At 57.2% G+C, this 25536-nt stretch overlaps 1 protein-coding gene across 1 annotated transcript; it reads left to right on the forward strand.

Moving 5' to 3' along the window:
* Positions 1-4467: 4467 nt before the first annotated feature.
* Positions 4468-22494, forward strand: LOC126037214 (adenylate cyclase type 10-like). The gene is given in 26 exon segments (XM_049797479.1): positions 4468-4575; positions 4622-4633; positions 4635-4797; positions 5105-5209; positions 6341-6379; positions 7018-7161; positions 7909-8114; positions 8552-8645; positions 8963-9051; positions 9633-9824; positions 9939-10060; positions 10689-10765; positions 11075-11264; positions 12177-12229; positions 13671-13824; positions 14543-14735; positions 15263-15349; positions 15812-16095; positions 16720-16856; positions 17753-17869; positions 18923-19177; positions 19864-20202; positions 21002-21216; positions 21599-21706; positions 21864-22042; positions 22317-22494. Coding segments are annotated over 26 exon segments (3840 nt in total).
* The last annotated feature ends 3042 nt before the right edge of the window (positions 22495-25536 follow it).

Consider the following 25536-nt stretch of genomic DNA (forward strand, 5'->3'; position numbering starts at 1 on the left):
GTAGTCGGGCCTTTCTTTCTTTCTTTCTGAGGCACGGAATGGTACACTGTCTTATCATTTCTGTTGATGGCTACTGCGGCGGCTCCATCAGTGATGGCTACAGCTCTCTCGCAGGCCCTGGTGCAGGCTTCTGATGGAAGACGCTTCTGATTTGAGGTCACATTAAAACCAGAGGCCTCTAAAACCCTAGCCCTCTCTGTTGTTCTTGCTCCTCACCACCCACGTACGGTCAGCTGGTTACTGCTGCTCCCTGTCTTTCCCCCGCTAAAGGGGAGGGGTTCCCAGGGTTTAGGGGGTGTCACGTCCCAACTTCTCAGGACCATGGCTCAGGTTTGCTGATTCCCATGTCAGGATTAAGGTGAAACAACACCAGGGATCCTTTAACTCACAAAACTCAACTTCTCCTCGCTCACCACAAGAATTGGCATGCTCACCGCAAGAATTCGTATGCTCGCAACAAAAATTGGCATGAAACTATGTTGGCAAACTGTCTAACATGTGATAACCATACATCACCAAAGATACGCTACAGGCCTTGCTTATTTGGGAATCAGTTCAGGGAAGACAATGAGGAGAGCCCTCCCGTTGAGTCACGAGGTTCAGAGCAGACCCCCTTGCTTTCTAGGCTCCTTCTCCGAGAGGAGCCTAGGGGCAGCTGGATCTGCTCTTAGTCCCAGACTTGGTCAACTGTTTATGCCTAAAGTGATGAGATGTAGGCATCATGGAAAAGGAGAGGGGGCAGGAGGGAGGGGAGGGAGAGGGAGAGAGAAGGTGATTTCATCAGTCCTGGGGCCAGCACTGGTTCAGTCAGCCGAGGGCTCCAGTCAGCTGAGAGGTCTGGTTGCAGTGGGCTTGCACACCTGGGGCTTCAGTTTGTGTGTCCTTTTATCATCCTTGCCCCTCCTTTGGGTGGGCACTCAAACTCCTTATGCTAATTAGGTAGCCTTTGGGAAATAGGTCTGTGGGCTTGGGGGTTGTTTGGGGACTAACTTCCCCTTGCCTGCAGATGTGATCTTTTGCCATGCATGGTGAGCTGCCCTGCTCAGCACATCAAGAGCAGCATATGAGAACAGGGAGCTGTGCCCCCTCTAGCATGCCTTCCCCTCCCTCTCCTGTTGCTGATGGGGTGCTGATGGGCTGCTTTTCACCTGTGGTTCCTTGCTGGGCAGAGTTCCTTGTTATGTCCTTAAGCAGAACTTGCCCCACCACAATGTTGGAGACATTAACCTTTTCAGTCCCTCACAGGGGGTCCCGGGTTTGGGGTCCCAGGTTTGGGGGTTTCCAGGGTTGAGGGATCCCCAGGCTTTGGGGGCTCTGGAATCTGGGGGCTCCAAGGGTCTGGGGGTCCCAGGTTTGGGGGTCTCAATCCTAGGGGAGTGCCTGGGGTTTAGGGGGCCCCAGTGTTTGGGGATGCTGGGCTGGGGGAGTTGCAGGGTTCCCAGATTTCGGGGCTCCCATGTTTGGGCATCCTGGACTTGGGGGTTCCTTGGTTGGGGGTCGCTGGGGTTTGGAAGTCCCGGGTTTGGGAGTTCCCAGGCTTGGGGGTCACCACCTTAAGGATCCACAGAAGCGGCGCCATTTAGGTGGTTTCTTACTAATCCTGTAACAGAAGAAATACATCGTTCTTCTTTGGTGTGGTGTGCCAGCTTTGTGGAGTTAGCCCCCAGCGCCCATCTCCGCGCAGACATGAAAGAAACCAATTTCTCGGTTCTGCGTGTAAGATTGGCTTATTGCGCACCGGGTACCGACCCCCGCTTGTGGCATAACACATCTGCAAGTACAGTACTGACCCAGATATGAAACATCGAGGGTGCCAGTTAATCCCAGGTGCCACATACGCTGCACCTTCTTCCATCGCCTCCTCTCCATGAATTGTTTTCCAGTCTCTCCCACCTCATCCCTGCTCAGATACCTGCACCCTGGCTCAGGGCTGGCCACCCTCGGGGCAGCAGCAGGAGCTGCTCTGGGGCAGCTTTGGGCATCTCTGAAGCTGAGGCGTGGCTGCCCTTTTGCTTCTGCAGATGCAGTTATCTGCTACCCGCTTCATGATCAAAACCGTTCCTTCGTCGTGGCACGTGGTCTGGACAGGTGCCACGTCCCTGTTAGTCTGGGAGGACTTCAGGGAAACAAGGAAGTTGCAGCATGCACCCAGGTAGCAGGACAGTGGAAAGGAGCCCTGACAAGGTTTTTCTGCTGTTTCAGAGCTGAACTCAGACATTTGTGTGCATCCCAGCACCAAAGTCTGCTTTTTTTCCTCCCAGCTGCACAGCTTTTTGCCAGCAAAAGGGAGTCGGCCCGAGCTGGTCTGTGGGATAACTTGGCTCCTTCCATTTTGCGTTGCGTGCCTACACTTTTCCCTTCTTCCACCAATGTCTTCCTTTCAACCCCCTTCCCCCCAAGTTCCATCCTCTTTCAAAGGTGATTCTGATTTCAGTTTGTAGACAGATCACGGAGCAGGTAGACACAGGATGTAAGGATGAACTGGTCCATACCTTCAGAGCTGTAGGCTGAGCTGTTTTACCTTTACAGGCTAGACAGATATGGGCTATGGGTAGAGTTTCTGTTTGCTCATTAGTACTCCTTTTGGGGCCCTGTGACAGTAAGTTTGTCTGCCGGCAGATCCGCAGCAGTTAAAACTGACACTGAAAGAGTTTCAGTGATGGATGCTGTTCTGTGTGTTTCATTTTGGGTACCCGTTTCATTGAGCTAGAATTACTCCTTTGCAGTTAGGTGACGGGGATCTTCTTGCACTGGTCTTTTCTTTCTGGAGTGCATCCTGATATCCTTTGTCATCCAGAGCTTTCCCCTCTGCTGCCAAGAAGAGTGATGGTCGTGATGAGGACTACATCCTGTGAGTAACGACTTTTTCAAGTCTGATTATGAAGGTGCCAAGCGTCGTTTTGAGGGTCCAAAGGCTTCATTTCAGGCCCAAAGCCTCATTTTTAGCTTCCAACGCCTCTTTCTTAGGGACGAAATCCTCCTTCTCATGGACCATAGGCTCATTTTTAGGATTCGGTCTGCAGTTTTGAGGGCCCAAAGCCTCATTTTGAGCATCCAGAGACCCATTTTTAGGGTGCAAAGCCTTAGGTTTTGGTACCAAAGCATCATGTGAGGGCCCCAAACCTAATTTCAGGGTTCAGAGCCTCATTTTCATTTCTAAAGCACCATTTCTAGGGCCCAAAGCCCCACTCTTAAGGCCTTGACCCTCCTTCAGAGAGTCCAAACCCGCCTTTCACAGCTCTAAGCCTCAAATGTAGTGCCCAAAGCCCTGTATTTGGCATCAGAGCTTCATTTCGGGGGGCCATAGAAGAACCAATAGGTTCACCTTGTTGTCAGGGTCCAAAGCGTATTCGTAGCATCTCCCCCGTTCTTTGCAGTGACAAAGGCTGCTTTTGAGGGCTGAAATCCTCATTTGGAGGGTCCAAACCTGTCTTTCATTACCCACGGCCTTTTTTGAAGAAGCCACAGTTTCATTTTTAGGATCCTGTGGTGGTGTTTATGTCACTGCCGATAGGGCAGGCCCAGGAACCTGGCTTGTGCAGATGCTTGTGATGTCACTTGTGGCCCAGTTCCTCTGCCGGAGAGGGCAGAGGCTGAACGGCCTCAGGAGAAACAGGCGAGAGATGGGCCGGGGGCAGCTGGGGCAAGGGAGGGAGCAGGGGCAGGACCAGGGGCAGGACCAGGGGTGCTACGTGCACAGGAACAGCTATCTCATTTTTATAGAGCAGCATCATGCTTAGGATCCAGCCAGTTGCTTTGAGGCTCCAAGCTGCATCCTGAGTTTCCAAGCCCTCATTTTTATGCTCCAAACCCCTCTTTTAGGGCCCAAAGCTTCTGTTTTAGAGTCCAAAACTTCAATTCTAGGCTCGGAAACCTCCTTTTTATGGTCCAAAGCCTCATTTTTAGGGTCCAAGCCTCATTCATCAGTTCCAAGCCCCACTCTTCAGGTGCAAAGACTCTTTTTGAGGGCCCAGAGCATCATTCTGAAGGCTCACAGTCTGATTTGGAAGGGCCAGAGCCTCCGCTGTAGAGGCCCAAGCCTTATTTACAGCGTGCAAAGGCTCATTTTCAGGCCCCAACCCTCAGTTTTTAGCTTCCAAAGTCTCCTTTTTAGGATCCAGTCTGCAGTCTGGAGGGTTCAAATGCTCATTTGGAGGGCCCAAAGCCTCATTTTAGGGGCCAAGCTCCTCGTTTAGGGTGTGAAGCCTCATTTGGAGCCTCCAAAGACCCATTCTTAGGGTGCAAGGCCTTAGTTAGGTAGCTGCAAATTCAGCGACGGGTCGCTGCACGAGCCTCCCTTCGGCACTGTCCTCCAAGAAGTGGGGTGGCGCTGGCTGCCTCCGAGTCATTGGCTCAGCGTCAAGGAGGGAGACTGGGTCACGGCAGCAGCTGCTCAGCAGGCGATGACATACAGACGATGTCGCTGTTAGCTGATTGTGTTGCTTGAGGACAGATGATGGGTAAGCGATGACCTACGGAGGAGGTCACTGCCAGGTGATTGTGACCACCACCGTGAGGGCAGAGGGCCAGTCCCGCACAGAGGCCCCGGGCTCACTGTGCAACTCGCACTGTGTGGTGAGGTCCTCGTCCTCCCAGCTGGGCACGGCCATCTTCTCCTGAGGTACCCCGTGTGCCACAGGGCGCTGATGATGGCTTCTGCCTGGGAGAGGAACCGTTACCACTCACAGCTGGAGAAAGCAGCAGCTTTTCTCCCCAGTCTCATTGCTGAGGACTGCCTCAAGATTATCAGTCCCGTTCAGGCTGTCCAAGGAGTGCTGCTCTTTGCGGATATTTCAGGTGGGGTGAGCAGGGAGGAGCAACCACGGACACGAGCCTTTTTGGGACACGCTAGGCCCTTTGGAGCCCTGCCCTGGCTCCCCAGACAGAGGAGAGAGCCATCTTGTCACTGCTGAGGTGTTCTGCTGGGATGCCCAAAGAGAGGGGGACGGGTTATGTTGGGCGGTCACCCACTGCCACCACCAGCACTGAGCCAGCACGTGGGAAGGTGTGACCTACAGGTTGTCGGGCCGGGCAGCATGGAACTGGCTGCCAGGTCCTTCGTCCCACGTGGGCATTTCCTGACTTCTGGGTGTCCCTGTTACAGGTTTCACTGCTTTGACAGAGAAGTTCATCCAGAGGGCCGGCCCAGACAGAGGCACTGATGAGCTGGCGCAAACCCTCAATTCCTGCCTGTGTGACATTTTGGAGGGTAAGAGCCGTGCTGCGGGACTGTCTGGCATCGGGCCGTGAGGCTGCTCATGGAGGGTGGGGGTAGACATGCTGGGCAGCCTGGTCCTGCCTCCTTGCAAGGGCTGGGGCTTTCTGTGGCCTGCAGGAACAGCAAGAGCAGCCAGGGCCTCCTGGTGAGTCAAGACGGCCGCAGGTCCCTTCTGCTCCCCGCTGTGGCTGAGCAGGCACCCGCTTTCTCAGCAGCTTCCTCTGTGCTTCTGGCATGAACACCCGGCTCAGTGATGCATTAGTGCCCAGAGCAGGCTGGGGGCATCCAGCAAGTGCCAGCGCACAAGTGACCCGAGGATGCTGGCGCTGATATATATATGTGTGTCTGTGTGTGTCTGTGACACCCTCACGGGCGCCTTTTCACCCGGGACTTCTTGACCCTTCTAAGCTGACCGTGAGCACATTTGTGGCCACCTCTTTGGCAGCCCCTGCAGAGCAAAGCAAGAGAGTCCTCAAAGATGGTGAAGGGTCTGGAGCATCTCTGCTATGAGGAAAGGCTGAGAGAGCTGGGACTGTTTAGCCTAGAGAAGAGGAGGCTTGGGGGGTGATGTTAGTAATGTGTCTAAAACCCGAAGGGAGGGTGCAACGAGGACAGAGCCAGGCTCTTTCCAGTGCTGCCCAGTGTCAGGAGCAGAGGCCACGCCCCAGGCACGTACTGACCCACAGGACGTTCCCTCTGTACGTCAAGAAAGGCTTTTTGACTGTGAGGGTGGCCGAGCGCTGGCACAGGTTGCCCAGGCAGCTTGTGGAGTCTCCCTCCTTGGAGCTATTAAAAAACGATGTAGCCACCGTCCTGGGCAGCTGGCTCTGTGCAGCCCTGCTTGAGCAGCAGGGTTGGACCAGATGGACCCCAGAGGTCCCTTCCAGCCTCCACCTTTCTGAGATCTGGTGGCAGCTCGCAGGCCTGCCTCCGTGCCTGCTGTGCACGTAGCAGGGCTGTGGCCCCTGTGAGCCCGGGAGGCAGGCCAGAGCGGTGCTTTCCTGGGCTGTGGCCCACGGTGCACCCTCACCTGGGTGCTCCTCTCGGGGTAGAGGGGCTTGCTCTGTGGCTTCTGGAAGAAGGTGTCCCCATGACTCTTCCTTTCCTTCTCTCTGTCCGCAGAGGTGCTGACTTTTGGAGGAGACATCTTTAAGTTTGCTGGTATGTACTTAGGACGACGATGCCCACGTGTGCTGACCTGCAGCATTTAACTGTTGTGGCGGCCATTTGCTGTGCTCTCCTTCTCAAGAGGCTCTGTGCAGCACCTTGAGCCAGCTTCCTGGCCACTCACGCACCCCCCCTTCTCCAGGCTTCTCTTTCTCCCTGGGCCTGCCTGCCTCCGGTTTGGCTTTGGCAAGGGCTGTGGCCTCCCTCATTCTGCCCCTGCTGGCAGGACCCTGGGCTGGGGGTGGGGGGGCAAGGAAGCACTGAGAGGAGGAGACCCCCGAGAAAGCGCAGCCAAAGGTGTGTGTCGGGGTGGTGGTGAGGGGCGGGGAGGCCCTGGTGATGGCGGAGCTCGGGCTGCCAGGCTGCGAGGGGAGGAGGAGGCCCTGGTGTGCTGCAGCTGCAGAGGAGCGCTCGGGGCAGGGGGTGCCAGCGCTGCCGGCTGTCGGCCGCTGTGGCTGGCCCGGGAGAGGAGAGGTGTGCCGGTGCCCAGGGTTTGGCCCTCCAGGACGATGCCCTCCCACAGGCCCATCTTCCTCAGCGCGTCGGCCGGTTTCTGCTGTCCCTGCCACTGAGCGCAGGTCGGGGAGAGTCAGGTCTCAGCAGAGCCTTTCCCTTTCCCTCACTTTCCCCAGGGGATGCTGTGCTGGTGCTGTGGAGAGCACCACCCCGGGAGCTGGCTAAGACCATCAGCCTGGTGCTGCAATGTAGCCGGCAGATCCAGAGGAAGTATGGGAATCGTGACACGCACGTGGGTCAGAAGATCCAGCTGAAGATAGGTACGGGCGCTGTGGCACGGGGTGCTTCTCGCTGGCAGGGAATGGGGGGATCCGTCCTGGGGCTAGTGCCAAAGGAAAGCACCTCCTGCGAGCATTTAAGGGGCCAGCTGTAGTCTGGGCGGGGATGGGAGACCAGGCCGGCTGGGTTTGCGTGCATTTGCAGATGCAGAGGAAGCTTAAAGGCAAAGCGGGCGTCAGATCAAGTATTAGGGTCCTCGACTGTCTGATTTAGCACAAATGTCTGTGGGAGGTAGTTATCTTTCCATTTTTTTCAGGTGGGGGCAGCTTTGCATCCTTTGCCCTGCTGGATTCTCCCCTGCCTCTCACAAAGAGCAAAGGGGAGCTGCTTTGCACATGGCTCTGGGAAGGGCTTTGGCAGGCTGTCGTGTGTGTTGTCAAGCAGACAGCTACAACCTGCCTGCACGTTAGTAGAGCAGGCAGTGGTCAAGCCCGCCTGGTTTGCTGGGCTTCTGGGCAGGCTGCTGGGCTTCTGAGCAGGCTGCTGGGCTTCTGGGCAGGCTGCTGGCTAAGACACCCGGCACTCTCAACACACTGTCTATTTCTAGACACCCGTTTCAGGGACCTGTGTCAGTATGCCCCTGAGTAGGATGGAGGATGCCTCGTCTTCCATAACGCCAGTCTCCCCACTGGGCTTCAGATTAGGTTCTGAACAGCTGAGATGCTGGGGGCTGTAGAGCTCAAAATCTTCCCTGTGTCAGTGCCGCTTCTCCCTCTCTCTCTCACCAGGGATCTCTGCAGGGCCCATGGACCTCCTGGTAGTCGGAGACAGGAGGCGGCAGTACTTCTTGATCTGTGGCGAGGCCCTGGATGAAGTTTGTGAGGCCGAAGAGCTTGCGAATGCAGGTGAAATAATCCTCTCAGCCACCTCCTGGGAGCTGTGTGAGCAGCAGCGGCTCAGGACCAGGCGCCTTACAGGCAAAAGAGCTGTGAAGGTAGGTGGGTGGCATGGCCTGTAGAGCCATTTTGAGGACCCAGACCTGGACGTGAAGGAGGGAGGTGTCAGAAGGCTGAGGAGCTGGGTGTGGAGAGAGTTGGAGCTGTGGAAGTGGGTGGGCAGCTGAAGCTCTTGTCCTTCCCTCTCAGGGGTAACGGTGGTCTGGGCTTGCTTGGTTTGAGGGGTCGGGAGGCACTGGGAGGGTTTTGGCCCCACCAGCAATGTCCTCTGTGGGTCATGGCGCTGTTGTTGACAGCTGGGCGATGCTTGGGTGATGCCTGCCCAGCTCCGGTGCTTCTGAGGAAGCACTGCTGTCCCATCCAGCCAGGTGGGCTTGTTCTCCCCTTTTCTGGGCAGTGACGGTGGAGGGCAGGCTTTGTCCCCTGGGACTCCTGGGGAGGCCGGTGGCAGTGCCTTCACGCCGTGTGTCTCCAGGTTACAGGCATGGATCCGATGTCTTGGTCAGAACGCCAAGACGCTTTACGCAAGCTTGTACGACACCCAAGGAGCCAGCGCTTGGAAGGGGAAGGTGAGTGCCAACTTCACCTTGTTCGCGGCTTGCCTGGAAAGGTGGGGCCTGGCTGCTTCAGGGGCCAGAGAGGAACCACCTGCGCCCTCTTCCTCCTTTCGGCTAGCACTCATGCTTTTGGCCCTCGCGTGCATCAGCTGGGGCAGTGGCTGCTGCTGCCTTCTCCCTCCAGGGGACAGCACTGCCGTGAGCATCTGGAGGTGGCAACATGAGCAAACACAGAAGACTCTTTCTCCCCCGTTTCCCGTGCCAGCCTCTGCTTTCCAACACCTCGTAGTCTTGTCCTCCCTGCGACCACCTGCTCTTTCTCTCCTCAGGTGCCATGAGACCTGCTCTTCTCCTGCCCGGTGGCGCTAATGCGTACGACATGCTTAGCAAGTACATGTCAGGAGCTGCTCTCGGGAAGGTACGTCCAGGCCACCGCTGCTGGGGTGCAGGCCACCACTGCATTTTTGGAGGGCAGAGGAAGTGGTGCATTGCAGAGATGGAGTTCTCACGAGAACAGACAAAGAGAAGAAAACGCACCCTGAGAAGACAACGCGGGGAAACTGAGCCAGGGGGCACTGGTGCTGCACCATTGCGTGTGTTGTCCTCAGAGAGATACGGGTGGTGGGAGGCAGACTTCTGTCTGCCTGTCTTTTCTGTGGGTATGGCTCTGGGTGCGCTGCGGTCGTGGCGGAGGGATAAAGGAGAGGTTGCACTGAAGTCCCCAGAGCATCCCTGCGGGTCGCCCCTCATGTCCATAGCCGTCCCAGGATGGGGTGGTACCGGAGCACCTTTCTCTCCTTTGTCATTTGCGTTAATGATTCGGTATCTGCCTGCCACAGGCTGGGCAGCCTGCCCGCCATTTGCACGGAGAGGAGGATTTAGCCCTTCCTCGGGGAGTACCTGCTATTGCCAGTATGCCTGCTCTCCCTCGGTATCTGGTATGGGGAGTAAGCCCCCGGGAGAGCAGGCGGGTGAAGCCATCATGCTCTTGTCTTCCAGCTTGATGACAGAGTGCCGCTGGACCTCTTCTCTGAGCTACGGCCAGTCACCAGCCTCTTCGTCCAACTGCAGTTGACTGCAGGAATCAGCACAGTGGACATCCGCACCCTCATCCACGATGCCAGCAGGATGATGCTAGAAATCCTCTGTCCTCACAAAGGCAAAATCAACAAAATCGTCCTGTTTGACAAAGTGAGTGTGTGGGAGCGATCGCTTCCCCCCACCCTGAGGGGGTGGGCGGTGAGCAAGAGGGAGAGGCTCCCTCTTAGGCATTGTAGCAAGATGTGCTGCATCCGTCCTTGGCAGGGCTGCATGTTCCTCTGTGTGTTTGGCCTCAGTGGAGAAAAGCTGCCCTATGAGAGCATTCACGCCTTGCAGAGTGCTATTCAGATCTTCAATTCCTGCTCCACGATGCTCATGGAAATAGAGTGAGTGTGTGGTGGGGGTGCATGCTGCCTGGGATAGCGCAAGGGGCCTTCCCAGAAAGAGACATGTCTTCTAGCTTGCTCTGCCTTGTCCCTGGCAGGAAGGAGGCAGTGCCCTGAGAGGTGGCAGGCAAGCCCCGGACTTAGCCCTCGGCAGCCAGGCAGAGTCCCACCAAGCACACCCTGCTAGCCACCGTGCTGGAACGAGCCCTTGCAAGGGCAAGAGGCTCCTTGGTGCCAGAGGCAGGCCCTTCTGGGCGACTGGCCCATGAACAGGGATGGGGTCCAGCCACCTGATCTCCGGTTGCTGCCATCGCAGGCAGTGACATCGTGGGTGCCTTCTTCCCTCCCTCTTTGCTCATGAGAGGGCTGTGGCCGCCTGCAGGTTGCAGCTCAGGGAATGTGGCCTCAGGGGAAGTGTCCAAAACATCCCACATGCGCTCTACCCCCGTCCTTTGTCCCTTGCAACGTGGGTATGTTGCGCCCCTGAGCTCTCCACGTCCCCGGGACCCGCGCTGGCAGGACAGGATGGCAGGCTAGCGCCGAGGGGAGATGCGGGAAGGGATGAATCTGGGCGGGCAGGACTGCGCCTGGGGCGCTGCTGAAGCTGCACTGTTTCCCTGTGTGCCAGGGCAGTGTCTGTTGCAGTTACCAGTGGGACGGTGTTCTGCGGAGTCACCGGCCACCCTCTGAGGCATGAATACACAGGTAGGAGGCATGTGTCTGAGGCGCGGGAGGCTGGCGTGGGCCTGCTTAAGCATAGCACTCTGGGAGAGGAAGGCAGGCTGGGAGCGGGCTTTCCCAGCAGCCGGTCAGGAGCGGCCCGGGCAGTGCGGGTCCTGGCCCGTGGCAGGAGAATGGGCTCTGTGGCCGTTTGTTCCCCTGGGTTCTGCTGATCCCGCTGTGGGATTGGCCTGTGCTGGAGGTGAGGCAGCCATTGGCCTGGAAGGGCGCCACGGGGCTGGTCGCACGGGTACGTCAACGCACGCTCTCGCACGCTCTCTCTCTCTCTGGCAGTCATTGGCCAGAAGGTGAATTTGGCAGCCCGGATGATGGTGCACTACCCTGGGCTGGTGTCCTGTGATGCAGTGACCTACGCCTCCTCTCGGCTGCCCCCTTACTACTTCAAGGAGCTGCCGGAGAAAAAGATGAAAGGCCTCAGTCATCCTGGCACTGTCTATCAATATGTTGGGATCACCAAGAAGAGGTGAGTGACCTCCGAGAGGGCTGGACGAGGGGATTGTGGCATCAAGGGTGCAGCCTTGGCCAGCAAAGAGGAATTAGGCAGAGAGAGACCAAGCTGGTCTCCCTTGCCTGTGGCTGAGACGGTCAGAAGCCCTGGTGCGGGAGGCTTTTTGCCTCTCTCCCCTGCTGTCTCCTGCTGCTAAGAGAGCGGGAGTGAAGCCACAGGGTTGGGGAAGGTTTGTCTGTCTTGGCAGACACAACCTGGCCTTGCAGGCTCTGTCCAAATGGCTTTCAGCTGTGCTTGCTCCACCACATGCCCTGGTAATGCTGACCCAAGGAGGTTTTTGGGACAAGCCGCTTCCAAGCAGGAAGCTTTGGGCCAGCCTGGTTCCCATGGGGAAATGTGGACCATGGGGACACCCTTCCTCATGTCTTCCTGCTGAAACCTCAGCTTTTCCTCTGGGCCAGGATTTGACCTTCGCTTTGGATGACGGTTTGAATGTTAACATTGCCATCTCTTGGAAACTACAGGAGCAGCTGAGCCAAAGGTGCTAGGTGCTTGGCATCCCAACCCGTTCAGTGACACAAGTCCTCCTTTCCAAGACACTTGTTTCCCTTGGCCAGCGTGTGCTAGCCAACAGCACACCCTGGCTCCTTTCACATGTCTCCGGTGTCTCTCTTGGTTTGGCCTCTGGTGGTGGACTCTTGATACATTCTCCTGTCCTGCCATGGCTGTTGGGCTTCTTTATGCTTGAAGCTGTCCTCGCGTGCAGCTTGAACGTTGGGTGGGGGTGCATACAGGGGAAACATGCTGCTCGAAAGGCAAGCAGGTGCACGAGGAGCACATCCTGCCCCTCCATGCCAGGTTGCTTCTCTGTGTCCCCTGGCTTCTCACCAACTAATTGACTTGTGTTTTCTTTTCCCCTGCTTCTAGCATATTTGGCATGGGTCTTGCCAAGAAGAGGTCAGAGTACACCCCCTTACTGGGTAGGTGGAGAATGCCTTGCTCTTCTGAAGCCCAGTTTCTTCCCCTTGGTAACTTTTAGTGCCACGCTGGGACGGGAGAAGCTTTTGCCAGGGATGGTGTTGCTGCAGAGGCCCTAAGGAAGTGCGGCCTCTCTCGGCCCCTACTTGGTTGACCTCTTTGGGGTGGAAAGCAGGGTGAGGCGCCTGGTGCTGCCTTGCCGTGCTCCAGACCTGGTACGAAGGTACCTTTCAGCTACGGAGCTGCTCACGCCTGGGGGCTAAACTGATCCCGGACTTTGGGATCAGGAAAGCGATTGCCTTCTGCCAGTCTGAGGGAGAGTTCCGGTGGTGGATTCTCCCCCTTGTACTCCTCAGAGATCCTTTCTTGGCAGCACCTGGGCGTAGACATGGCAATGTCAGGACCCACGGGGTGCCTTTAATCCCTCGGTGTCTTGCTGGAGGTTTTGGGCCCTGTTACGGGTTAACCCCGGGAGGCAGCTCAGCCCCACAGAGCCACTCGCTCCCCCCAGCGGGATGGGGAAGAGAATCGGAAGGCTAAAAGTGAGAACAGTGCTGGGCTGAGATACGCACAGCTTAATAGGTAGAGCAAAAGCTGCGCAAGCATGCAAGGCCAAATCAGGCATTCGTTCCCTGCTTCCCATGGGCAGGCAGGTGTCTAGCCATTTCCAGGAAAGCGGGGCTGCATCATGCGTAACGGTGACTTGGGAAGACAAACGCCGTAACTCCAAACATCCCCCCTTCCTCCCTCTTTCCCCCAGCTCTTCTTGCCAAGCACCGCATCATATGGTATGGAATAGGCCTTTGGGCAGTTGGGGTCAGCTGTCGTGGCTGTGCCCCCTCCCAGCTTCTTGTGTGCCCCCAGCCTGCTCGCTGGCGGGGCGGCGTCAGAAATGGTAAAGGCCTTGACGCTGTGCAAGCACTCGCTCTTCAGCAATAACCAAAACATCGTTGTGTTATCAACGCCCATGTCTGGTCACAAATCCAAACCATAGCACCGTAGGAGCTATCGCTGAAGAAAATTCACTCTAGCCCAGCCAAAAGACACTGAGGATGCTGCCTCAGCTCCCAGGAAGTGCCCTGTGGCTCATGCTACAGCGAGGAGATGCTGCAGCGACTCGCATCATCTCTTCCACTCTTGTGCTGGATCACTGCGGGGAGTTGCATGGGGCCGGCTGAACCTCTGTGTCTGTGGGAGGGCAGAGGGTGGCGGGACGGGGAAGAAGGCATGGAAGCTGCACTGTGGGGCAGGCAGGCCCGCTGCCGCTCTGAGGAAGGCAGAGGTAAAAAAGCTGGGATGAGTGGGCAGGAAGGAGGCCTGGCTGCAGGCAGGCTGGTGGAAGTGGTGGCGGGACAGGGAACTGCGGTGGAGGGTGCCAGCCAAAGCGGCATCTCTCTGCTTTTCAGCACACCCAGCAGCTGGTTTTCTTGTTTGTCTTCACAGGTCGGGAGAAGGAGATTGACCTCTTTGGCAGCTGCTTGAAAGCCTATGAGGACTTAGGACAAAGGCACATCCTGGCATTTGAGGGCACGATGGGCTCCGGAAAGAGCCACTTACTTACCGAACTGGCCTATTTAGGCCAGGCTGCTGGCCACAGGTACAGGTTTTTGACCTCTAGCTTTGGGATGCTGCCCCTGCCCATCACCTGGCAGCCATAGAACAGTCCGTCCCCTCTGCCGGTGCGCCTGGCCCTTGGACTGCAGCCTCCCGAGAAGGCCTCCTGGAGACGCTCCCTAGGAGCACCTGCATGCTCTGCTCCCGCCTCTACACCTCTGGGGAGTTGGAGGTGGCTTCTTGAGCCATGGCCTTTCCTCCTTCACCTCTGGGCCAGGCACAGATAGAAGGAAAGAGCCCGAGCCCAATGTTTTTGATCTGACTCCAGACGCAACAGACAGCAGGGTGGCCTGTCTCGGAAGCCCTGCTTGCCCTCTGCTCCTTCCCAGAAGGAGCACTGGGGCAGAAAAGCCTTCCTGTGGTCTGGGAGTCAGGCTGCTAAGGTCTGGAGCCCAAAGGCAAACCCACCACTTGCTCCATCCTTGCCCCTTAGCCCCGTGAGTTCCTCTGCAGGGGGGACGTAGCGAGACCTGGGCCGGCGCTGTGGAGACACAAGAGTCTGGAGCCGGCTCTCCCAGGGGCTTGGCAGCAACTGCCCCTCTGTGCCCTTTCTCGTATGAGGAGTGAAAAGCTTGGCCTCCTCTGGGAAGCACTTTGAGACGAGTGGCTGACGAGCACCCCCCCGAGGGCATCTGCACCCCTTTTGTCTTGGAAGGCTTGGGCTGTTGGGGATCTCAGTCCCCTTTGCTTTTGCACGGCAGGGTAGTTGCCATGGAACTGCTAGAGGTCAACGTGAGGCAGTCCTTCTCTGCCATCCGTACGCTGATGGCCAGGGCCCTGGGCCTCCAGGACAGTGAACCGTGCGGTGCCAGGCAGTGCACGCTGCAGACAAAGCTCCGAGGGACAATTGAAGAGAGCAGCTTTTGTCTCCTCAATGACATTTTCCTTGTCGAGGTGAGAGCAAGAGGCCTCTCTGGCCCTGGAGAAGGCCTTCTCATGAGCTTTTCTGGGTCTGATGTTGCGTGGGCGCGCTGCTGGGAGTGCCTGAGCTCGGGGGTGGGAATCATGGGGGTGGTAGCACAGGTTTCCCATTCCTGGGCCCTGGGGGGCTCCCTTTCCAGGGTGAGTTCATGTCCTGCGCTGCATCTGGCGGTGCCTGGTGCCTTGTTCAGCACCTTGGAAGTGGCATTGGAGAGAGGCTGGTGCTGGGCGAGTGGTCTGCTCCAGCCAGCCCAAGCTTCCTACAGGCAGAGAACCAGCTCTTCAGCCCACCCCCAAGCCCCAGCTCTGCCAGCGACCCTCAGCAGAGGGCCTCTGCTTTGGGCTCCAGGTGCAGCCCCCACTGTGGCTCCTTGCACCTGTGCTGGGGAGAGGTAAGGTGCTGAGGCCAGCAGAGGCAGTTTGCTCTGCGGTCTTGCTTGCTGGGTTCATGTGCCTAGCCCCGGAGCGATGCTTCTGCCTGACTCTGCTTTTCTGGCCAGTTTCCCGTTTCGGACAAGGTTCGCGAGATGCGTGGAATTGAAAGAAAAAAGGAGTTGCGCTCGACTTGGGCAAAAGTGCTGGAGAAGGTGAGCCTTTCTCCTTCCTTCCTTCCTTCCTTCCTCCTGGGTCAGAGAAGGAAAACAAGCCTGCTGGCTGCAGGCTCTGCACCACAGCAGTGTGAGTGGCTGGGAGGACCACACGCCCGGGCCATCGCCCTTCAGGGCCTGAGAAACCCCCCACCCCCACATCCACCCTCCTCCACGCAGCCCCACAAACACACCCCATAACTTTCCTCCCGTCAAGTGTACCCTGGATAAGGAGCAATGGCTTCTGCATTCCCTTGCCCAAGCTGCCTCCTTCTGCAGGTCAGGTGGTGTTAGGTGTGACCTTAAAATCTCAAAGAAATTGAGTCAGTAAGCTGCTGAGCAGGGAAGCAGCTGGGGAGAGACTTCAGAGCATCCTCTCAAGAGACAGAGGCTCAGTCTCCTCCCCTGCAAGACACTTGGGATTCCACTGGATTGTCCTCAGAACATCCTGCTTTTTTTCAGACCATTGGAGGAGAATTTGGCATTTTTGTCATCGACAATGCCCATTTCATCGACCCTGCCTCCTGGAGTATCATGTCACCCGTGCTCCGAAATGTCTCCTGCTTCATGGTCATGAGCTTGGCGCCGGGCTACGCAAGGACAGAGGGCTTTTGCAAAGCTGCAGCAGACACCACAATGCCCCAGAAAATCACCTATCTTCATCTGGATGAGCTGAAACCTTCAGCTGTGGTGCAGGAGGTCTGCCAGAACCTTAGAGTGGACAGCATCTCCAGGGATCTAGCGAGGTAAGTTGGAGGCAGGGGAGCTCCTCCTGAAGGCTTGAACCTATGCAGACCACAGACGGGAATCAGCCCCCCCGGAAAGGGAGCGCAGGGCCACTAGAAGCATCACCGACTCTAGCGAGTACTCTAGGAGGTGGGTTGCTTGTTATGCCTCATCCTGGCAGGCGTGAGCTGAGAGTGGGCCACTGCCGAGACACGGAGCGTGGGAAGTGTCAGCCCTTCGTGGCTGCACAGAGAGGAAGGGAGGAAGAGTCCCGAGCCCAAGTGTGGCTGGGCTGTGAAAAGGCCTTGGTCTAGGTGGCCAGGCTGTGGGGGAGATTCCCTGGGACAGAGGCCTGCCCTGCTGCCAGAGAGGATCTAGGCTCCTGAGGAGAGGAAAGACAGGGCTCGCTGCTCTGTGCTTTGGCCGTTGGCCGCAATTCTTTTCCCATGGACTTCAGCGAAGGCCGGAGGTTCGGGGGGGGCCAAAAGCCCAAACCAGCAGAGGACTGTCCCATTCAAAGGCGAGGTGCAGCTGTGACAAAGATGCTGGCTACCCTGTATTGCCCAAGTGACTCGCCACCCACCTGAACCGTGTTTCACTTTACTCCTCTTGTGGTGGTCACTGCCGCGTCTGTTCCTGTCCAGGTTCCTGATCCAAAGAAGCTCGGGGATCCCGTATTACTGCAAGGAGCTGCTGGGCTGCCTTCTTTGCAACAACATGCTCTTGTTCCGCACCCGGAGGCGGGGTGAAAAAGCAGAGGACAACTGGGAGAGCCTGATCAGTAAGCACCTTTGCTGCTGACTAGCGAGTTGCTGCGGCGCATTCTCCGCAGCACAGTCTTGCCCCATCATTCCCCCGTTGATCTGGGCAGAGTCAGATCTTGCAGCAGTGCAGAACGTGGTCTGGCGGATGCGTGGGCTCCTGCGTGCCTTGCTGTTGGGACAGCCAAAGCAGGGGCTAGCGAGTTGTGGTGGCTTGGAGGGGCCTAAATTCTTTGGGGGGGGCGGGGGAGGGGGGGAGGCTGGAGGTCTAAAACACAGGGGAAACAGTTCCAGAGCACATGCGGTTTTGGTGTTTCTTAGGCATTCTAATGGGCACGTAATTTACCCTGGCCCAACGCCAGCTCACTTGAGAACAAACCCCAGCTTGAGGCGAGGGACGGGCCTGGGAAACTTGAATTCAAACCCATAAATCCCCACAAGGGTGCTGGTAACGGAAGAAAACGGTGGCAATGCCACCGAGAGGGCCATGCCAGCCAGAGTGCTGTGGCCTTGGGAACAGCCAGGGCTGACGCTGCATTTTGCATGATCACTGGCAATTTCCCTGGCTGTGGAGGTAGCCCTGTGGAAGGCAGCAATGCTGCTGCTTTCTGTCGCGGGGCATTCAGTTGCCCCCTAGGCACTCCAGAAGCTTTGACTGAGGGGCTGTCTGGGAAAGCTGGTCTGAAGGCAGAACACCTGCCTGTTCTGGGAGGGCTATGCAAAGAAATGCTTGCAGTGGGAACCTGTTTTGCTGTGCTTAATGACCACGTTCAGCGCGTGCAGGTCTATGCGCTTGCACTGGACCATGTGAAGTGGGACTTGTCCCATCTCAGGTGAATTTTGAAACGATTGCAAGCCGCAAGTTACTTTGCAAATTGCCTTATTCGTGTTCTCTTGCTCCACCCAGCTTCTGCAGTTGAGGCTTCACCCCTCACAGCGACCTCGAGCTCCAGCGCAGGGAATGATGGCACGGTCTGCTTCATCAGACCAGACGTGAACCCGGAGAACACGGTGCTGCCCACCACCTTGAAAGGTGAGGGACCGAGAGCCGCTCTGCCGGCTCGCGGCTGTGCTGGGGCCCCTTCGCGGGGCATTGGCTAGAGGGAGGCCAGGCATTTGTGTGCTGCAGAGTCACCCTCTCAGCTTGGGGGCTCTGCTGGGAAGGTGGCTCCAGTGCGACCAGAAACAGGCCTGGGGTTGCGGGCAGCCATTTTCCCCTCCTGGGTGTGAACCAGCTGTGAGCCTGCTGGCTGCTTTCCAGCAGCAGGCAGGAGAGAAAAGGCTATTGGTGCAACACTAGAATGGCTCCCTTTTCTCACAGAAGCAAATCCTTTGCTGGGAAAAGTCTTTGACTTGCCGCTGACTCAGCTGTGATCCGACTTTGCCCTCGCTATTCTCTTTTTAAGCTCCCCAGCTAACGGCGCTCTCAAGGCACTTAATCCAAACCAAATCCATTGTTTTTTTCTGTGGATTGGCACGGAAATCCCCCCATACCAGGGGAGCTGGATGGGGGAGCTGTCAACGACTGTCCCTCCTCTCTAGCCATAGCCATTTGTATGAACCTTGAAGAAACGTCATGCTAAAGCATTCCTGCTATTACGTTGTTCTGTCCCATCCCCTCGCCCCCTCCCCCCTCCCCCCCCCCCAAAAAAAAAAAAAGAAAACCAAACAAAAGGCATAGTATTGTCTGGCCAAGTTAAGAGAGCCATTGTGGGGAGCTCTGAGTCCACCTCTGCGGTGGGGAAGGTTCTGTGTTTTCTGTGTGCGCTGTTGGGCAAAACCCTACTCCAGATCTGGTAGGGCGCATCACGGACGCATGTACCTGCTGGATCCTGCCCTCCTCACCCCAGGTGGGCGAGTGTTTGTTTGAGCGTCTCGCTCTTTCCCAGGCCTTGTGGCCTGCGATTCCAACAGGTGCGGAGCCATTTTGAAGACGCCTGCCCTGGGTTGCAATTGCCCAGCAGGTGCAGTGCCGAGGAGAAGAGGCCAAAGTCCACCCCATTTCATGTGTTGAGACTTTCCAGCCTCTCCGGCCTCAGCATGGGGAACAGGCAAGAGAGAAAGAGGTGTTGCTTCTTTTTGACAGAGATTGCGCTGGCCCAGCTGGACCGGATAAAGCCACTGAAGCAGACGGTTTTGAAGTCTGCAGCTGTCATCGGGCCAGTGTTTACCACCCAGCTGCTGTCACACATATTTCCTCATGGCATCAGGCACAAGATGAATTGGTTGTTGGACGTGCTGGTGAGCGACAACATCCTTAAGTGGCTGAAAACCACAGAGGTGCCAGAAGATGTCCGAGATCCTGCCAAGGGGCCAGGCAGCTCTCGGCAGGCAGAGAGTGGTAAGTGGTAGCAGTGAAGAGGCCAAGGGAGCTCCCAGCTGTGTCCTGGTGGGGCTCGCCAGGGCATGGGGCACTTCCCCCCTCCGCCCCAGTAATGGCTGGGTGGAGCTCAGGCAGGCATGGCGGTTCGGGATGGCTTGTTCAAAGATCTTGCAAGTCAATCTCAAAGAACGCTAGCTTTGCGCTCCCACCAGCTGTCCCAAGTGCCTCTGCTCCTCTGCCTTCAAGTGCTGCTTGTAGCGCAGGCACGGGAGGGCATGTGCCATCACCGATATCCTCTCCCAGCTGCCTGCGGCATCCGGATCAAAGATGCCCTCCAAAGTGCCCCAGGGCCTTTGAGAGGCTTTTATTCAGCTTTGATTCCCCTGTGGTGCAGCAGGGGAAGCTCAGGAGGCTGGGGACTGCCTTGCCAGGAGCGGAGAGAAAGCACTGGCCGGGGCTTGCTTTGGCTGGCGGCAACATCCCCAGCTCCTGTCTGGAGCACAGCTGAGCACTGTGTCCCCAGGGCTGTGCTAGCATCAGCAAGGCAAGGCGGGCCCTTTTGCCTCGTCCTGCAAGGCTCGGTGTGCAGCAGCGCTGGTTTGCTGCTAAGGATGCTCACCAAGGCATGACTTTCATGCCCCGGCTGGGATGGCCCTGAGCCCTGGCCCCAGCTCAGGCTGATGCAAAGGCCCTTTGCCCTGCAGGTGTGGAGAGACCCTCTCTGAGCAAGAAGACCACGGAGCGGCAGTCTGGCGTGCTGGTCTTCTGTGTCCCACTGCTGCGGGAGGCTGCCTACGAGCTGTGGCCCGAGAGACAGCGGGTCGCCTTGCACCGCAAGTGCGCCGCCTTCCTGGAGCGGCACGCGCACAAATGCAAGAGCTGCAGCCAAGGGGACTTTGTTGCCTTCCACCGCTTCACTGTCACCAGCAGCCAGGAGGGAGGGAGCAGTCAGGGCCCTGCTGAGCAGGGCGACCCTCACAGCTGGGAGGCCTTGGTGCTCGCAGGAGAACAGCTGAAGAGGGACAGGACTCACGCCCCTGAGGGTATGCTGTGCACCATGCTTCACAGCCTGGGCCCTCCAGGACCCCAGGGGGGCTGTGCTGGGGATGGGGTGGGAGGACATCTGCTAGGGACGAGCCCAGGAGGTGAGGATGGCCACTGCAGACTTTCCGCAGTGTGTCGTGGCCCTTGCAAGGATCCTTGTGATCCCCAGCCCGCTGGGAGAGGGAGAGTAGTTCTTCCCCTGGGGTATGTGAGGAGGTGTCTAACCCCCTGTTTTCTTTCCTGATGCTGCAGGTGCTCTGCAGCAGCAGCAGGCTTTCCTGGAGGAGGATTTTGGGTGAGCAGACACGGTTTTGACGATTTTGGAAGGCAGTGAGCTCAGGGTGTCCAGAGGAGACAAAGGAAGCGCCGCCATTTGGCTGCCAGTTGTGACTGCAGCTTAGGGAAGAGGCTTTCTGTGGGGTGGGAGGTGGGAGGAGATGGCCATGGAGATGAGGGAGTGCTTGAGGAAGCCTGTGGGCTCAGAGCGATCATCACACTACACTGGAGCAGCCCTTGCTTTCCAGTTCCTACAGAGTAGCACTGCAAAATCTGCAGGGGAAAACCTGCCCCGGGGACTCGGGTGGTTTGCCTGTGGGAAGGGGTGACAGAAAGCCCAGCTTGTCTTTCTCCCTACCTACAAAGCACCTGTACGGGTCATACGTGCCCATGGCCTCGTGCTCCGCTTTGAAAAAGGGCTTTTGATGCCATCTCTGTGGGGAGAAAGAGCAGTACGGGTGATGCCTGTGTATTCTTTGCTCTCTTCTTCTCCTGGGAACCGTCCTCTGACTAGTGTGGCAGGACGGTTTCTGGCAAAGAGTGAACAGACAGCTGAGCTGCCCAGCAAGACCGACAGAAAGCACAGCGGTACATGCTCATGTGAATGCAAAGCCATCGTGGAATCGGTGCTTGTGCCTTTGGCTCGCCACTACATGGCGATGGGCGATGCTGCCAGAGCCTTCTACTACCTTCTGGAGTCTGCGGCTGCCTACCTGCATGTCTCCAACAGCTACATGGTGAGTTGCCCTGCTTGCCAGCACGCACTGTGCCCAGAGGCCTGCCTGCCTGCCTGGCCGTTGCACTCGGGCATGCCTTTGCGGGACCTTGGAAGGGAAATGCTGGGGTCAGACCCTGACTTTTTCCTCTGGTTTGCCTCTTCTGCGGCAAGAGACACAAGGCACTGTGCCCTTAGCGCAAGGGGCATTAGCAGGGAGGCAGTCTGAAGGATCACTGGTGCCTGTCTGTGCCCTGAGACAGTGTGACTGTGTTTGGGCGGGCGTCACCAGGGGGAGAAACAGGCCCTCTTAAGACAGATGCCAGAGGCAATGATGAGGGAGGACAAGGCTGGCCATGGGCTCTGCACCCACGCTCACCTGCTCTCTGTGTGCTTGCGCAAAGGCCCTCATGAAGCTGAACGAAGCGGAGGTCCTGAGGAACTCGCTAGAGAAGAAAGCAGATGTGATAGCCTGCTTTGAAGAGGCCACCTTCTTCAGCCTCAAAGGGGAGGTAAGAGACGGGCAGGTCTGGAGGGATCTCCCGGGGGACGGAGCTGGATGCCTTCCGCGGTTGCAGGGGATATCCCTGGCATCTCCAGCCACTTGGAGATTCCTGCAGTCTCCTGGGCAACTAGTCCATATCAGGATGTTTCCCTTTTCCTCTGCAGGTCTGCTGGCATATGGGGCACGTGAAGCTGGCAAAGAAAATGCTCAGGGAGGCTTTGAGCCTGCTCGGAAGACAATTCCCCCGGACCTCCATTGGAGCCTTTGCCAAGTCTCAGGTGGAAAAGTTGCCGTGTGCCTCTTCTGTTGGCAGAAGAGTATCCTCCCTTCCGCAGGAGGCCCGGTAAGAAGCAGAACTGAGAAGCCAGGGGAGGAAGAGCCCATTTCCCACCTGGTCCCAGGCATCCCGGCCCAACCTGCCTAGGCTTGAGGCCACCCTGAACCTGACACATAGGCCTTAGCAGGACCGAGGCAGTAAGGAGCCACGTGCGGGTAGACCAGGGGACGGCAGAGCCCCACACTCCCTCCCTCCTTGCGCCCTGCTTTCCCCCGGCCCTGTCCCATTTAGCACTGCACAGCTAGAGCCTCTGGGCCAAGCAGTTTCTCTCGTGTGGCAGGAGGAAGAGGCTAGCCTGGCTGCTGCGGCAGAGCTGCTGTCTTTGCTTACTGGAGCACCTCTTCAGCCTGGAGGGCACTTCCAGTGGACGGACGTTCTCCCGCCTGGCAGCGCGCATGAAGGCCAACACGGACAGGGCAGTGGACTCCTATCGGGCAGCAGACTCCTGCCACAGATAGACTTACACCAGAAGGGTGGCAACGAAGTTACCTCATTAAACAGCTCCGTCATTATGACCTTTGTAGTCGGGCCTTTCTTTCTTTCTGAGGCACGGAATGGTACACTGTCTTATCATTTCTGTTGATGGCTACTGCGGCGGCTCCATCAGTGATGGCTACAGCTCTCTCGCAGGCCCTGGTGCAGGCTTCTGATGGAAGACGCTTCTGATTTGAGGTCACATTAAAACCAGAGGCCTCTAAAACCCTAGCCCTCTCTGTTGTTCTTGCTCCTCACCACCCACGTACGGTCAGCCGGTTACTGCTGCTCCCTGTCTTTCCCCCGCTAAAGGGGAGGGGTTCCCAGGGTTTAGGGGGTGTCACGTCCCAACTTCTCAGGACCATGGCTCAGGTTTGCTGATTCCCATGTCAGGATTAAGGTGAAACAACACCAGGGATCCTTTAACTCACAAAACTCAACTTCTCCTCGCTCACCACAAGAATTGGCATGCTCACCGCAAGAATTCGTATGCTCGCAACAAAAATTGGCATGAAACTATGTTGGCAAACTGTCTAACATGTGATAACCATACATCACCAAAGATACGCTACAGGCCTTGCTTATTTGGGAATCAGTTCAGGGAAGACAATGAGGAGAGCCCTCCTGTTGAGTCACGAGGTTCAGAGCAGACCCCCTTGCTTTCTAGGCTCCTTCTCCAAGAGGAGCCTAGGGGCAGCTGGATCTGCTCTTAGTCCCAGACTTGGTCAACTGTTTATGCCTAAAGTGATGAGATGTAGGCATCATGGAAAAGGAGAGGGGGCAGGAGGGAGGGGAGGGAGAGGGAGAGAGAAGGTGATTTCATCAGTCCTGGGGCCAGCACTGGTTCAGTCAGCCGAGGGGTCCAGTCAGCTGAGAGGTCTGGTTGCAGTGGGCTTGCACACCTGGGGCTTCAGTTTGTGTGTCCTTTTATCACCCTTGCCCCTCCTTTGGGTGGGCACTCAAACTCCTTATGCTAATTAGGTAGCCTTTGGGAAATAGGTCTGTGGGCTTGGGGGTTGTTGGGGGACTAACTTCCCCTTGCCTGCAGATGTGATCTTTTGCCATGCATGGTGAGCTGCCCTGCTCAGCACATCAAGAGCAGCATATGAGAACAGGGAGCTGTGCCCCCTCTAGCATGCCTTCCCCTCCCTCTCCTGTTGCTGATGGGGTGCTGATGGGCTGCTTTTCACCTGTGGTTCCTTGCTGGGCAGAGTTCCTTGTTATGTCCTTAAGCAGAACTTGCCCCACCACAATGTTGGAGACATTAACCTTTTCAGTCCCTCACAGGGGGTCCCGGGTTTGGGGTCCCAGGTTTGGGGGTTTCCAGGGTTGAGGGATCCCCAGGCTTTGGGGGCTCTGGAATTTGGGGGCTCCAAGGGTCTGGGGGTCCCAGGTTTGGGGGTCTCAATCCTAGGGGAGTGCCTGGGGTTTAGGGGGCCCCAGTGTTTGGGGATGCTGGGCTGGGGGAGTTGCAGGGTTCCCAGATTTCGGGGCTCCCATGTTTGGGCGTCCTGGACTTGGGGGTTCCTTGGTTGGGGGTCGCTGGGGTTTGGAAGTCCCGGGTTTGGGAGTTCCCAGGCTTGGGGGTCACCACCTTAAGGATCCACAGAAGCGGCGCCATTTAGGTGGTTTCTTACTAATCCTGTAACAGAAGAAATACATCGTTCTTCTTTGGTGTGGTGTGCCAGCTTTGTGGAGTTACCCCCCAGCACCCATCTCCGCGCAGACATGAAAGAAACCAATTTCTCGGTTCTGCGTGTAAGATTGGCTTATTGCGCACCGGGTACCGACCCCCGCTTGTGGCACAACACATCTGCAAGTACAGTACTGACCCAGATATGAAACATCGAGGGTGCCAGTTAATCCCAGGTGCCACATACGCTGCACCTTCTTCCATCGCCTCCTCTCCATGAATTGTTTTCCAGTCTCTCCCACCTCATCCCAGCTCAGATACCTGCACCCTGGCTCAGGGCTGGCCACCCTCGGGGCAGCAGCAGGAGCTGCTCTGACCCTGGTGCTGGGGTTGTCCCTGGGGCTGAGCACTCGGGCCCAGGGCTGGTGAGCTGGGCCATGACAGGGCCCAGGGCTGATGAGGTCTCCCCCAGGCCCGTCCACACTGCGAGACCACCTGCTCTTGCCCCTGCAACTGTAACCGCAACTGTAACTGCCCCTGCCCTTGGCCTTGGCCTTGGCCCTGGTCCTGGTCCTGGTCCTGGTCCTGGCCCTGGTCCCCCCCTCGCCCCGGCTGCCCCACCCCGTCTCTCCCCCATTTCTCCTCAGGCCACTGGGCCTCTGCCCCCTCCCGGCCCCACCCCAGGTCGGCAGTGACTGACAGGCCAACACCGGCTCCGCTGATTGGCTCAGCCGTGGCCAATGGCTCACTTGAGAACAAACCCCAGCTTGAGGCGAGGGACGGGCCTGGGAAACTTGAATTCAAACCCATAAATCCCCACAAGGGTGCTGGTAACGGAAGAAAACGGTGGCAATGCCACCGAGAGCGCCATGCCAGCAAGAGTGCCAGCCTGTAGGAGGGAGGCACTGCTCCCCTCTCCCCAGCCTTATAGTGCAAAACACTATGCACACAGCAGCCCCTCTGCCCTAACCACGTCCCTGAAAAACACCACCTGCGCTGCAGGATCAGGACCAGTAATCCCCTCTCCTCTCCTCCTCCCCTGTCCTTCCCCAATGAGTGTGTATCCTCTTTTCCTCCTCAGTATTTCCTTCCAGCAGAAACACCGGACTCCCTCCCCCATCCTACTTCAACTAGGGAAAAAACCACCTCCACAAAATCAACACTTAAGTACCTAAGACAAAGACTTGCAGTTGTCACCTGCAGGTCCTAAAGCTGGCACCAGAAGTGCTCATTAGGAACACACAGGCACACCTCAGGATGCCCACAGCCTCAGGAAAATCATGCTTCAGCTGAGCTGTAAGAGATTCACACATCAAAGAGTATCTCAACAGCTATTAGGACTGAAATTAAAAGCCCTTCACGTTCTCCAGTGTGACACCGCTGTCATACATCT

This window comes from Accipiter gentilis, unplaced genomic scaffold (genome assembly GCF_929443795.1).
Source record: "Accipiter gentilis unplaced genomic scaffold, bAccGen1.1, whole genome shotgun sequence".
NCBI lineage: Eukaryota > Metazoa > Chordata > Aves > Accipitriformes > Accipitridae > Astur > Astur gentilis.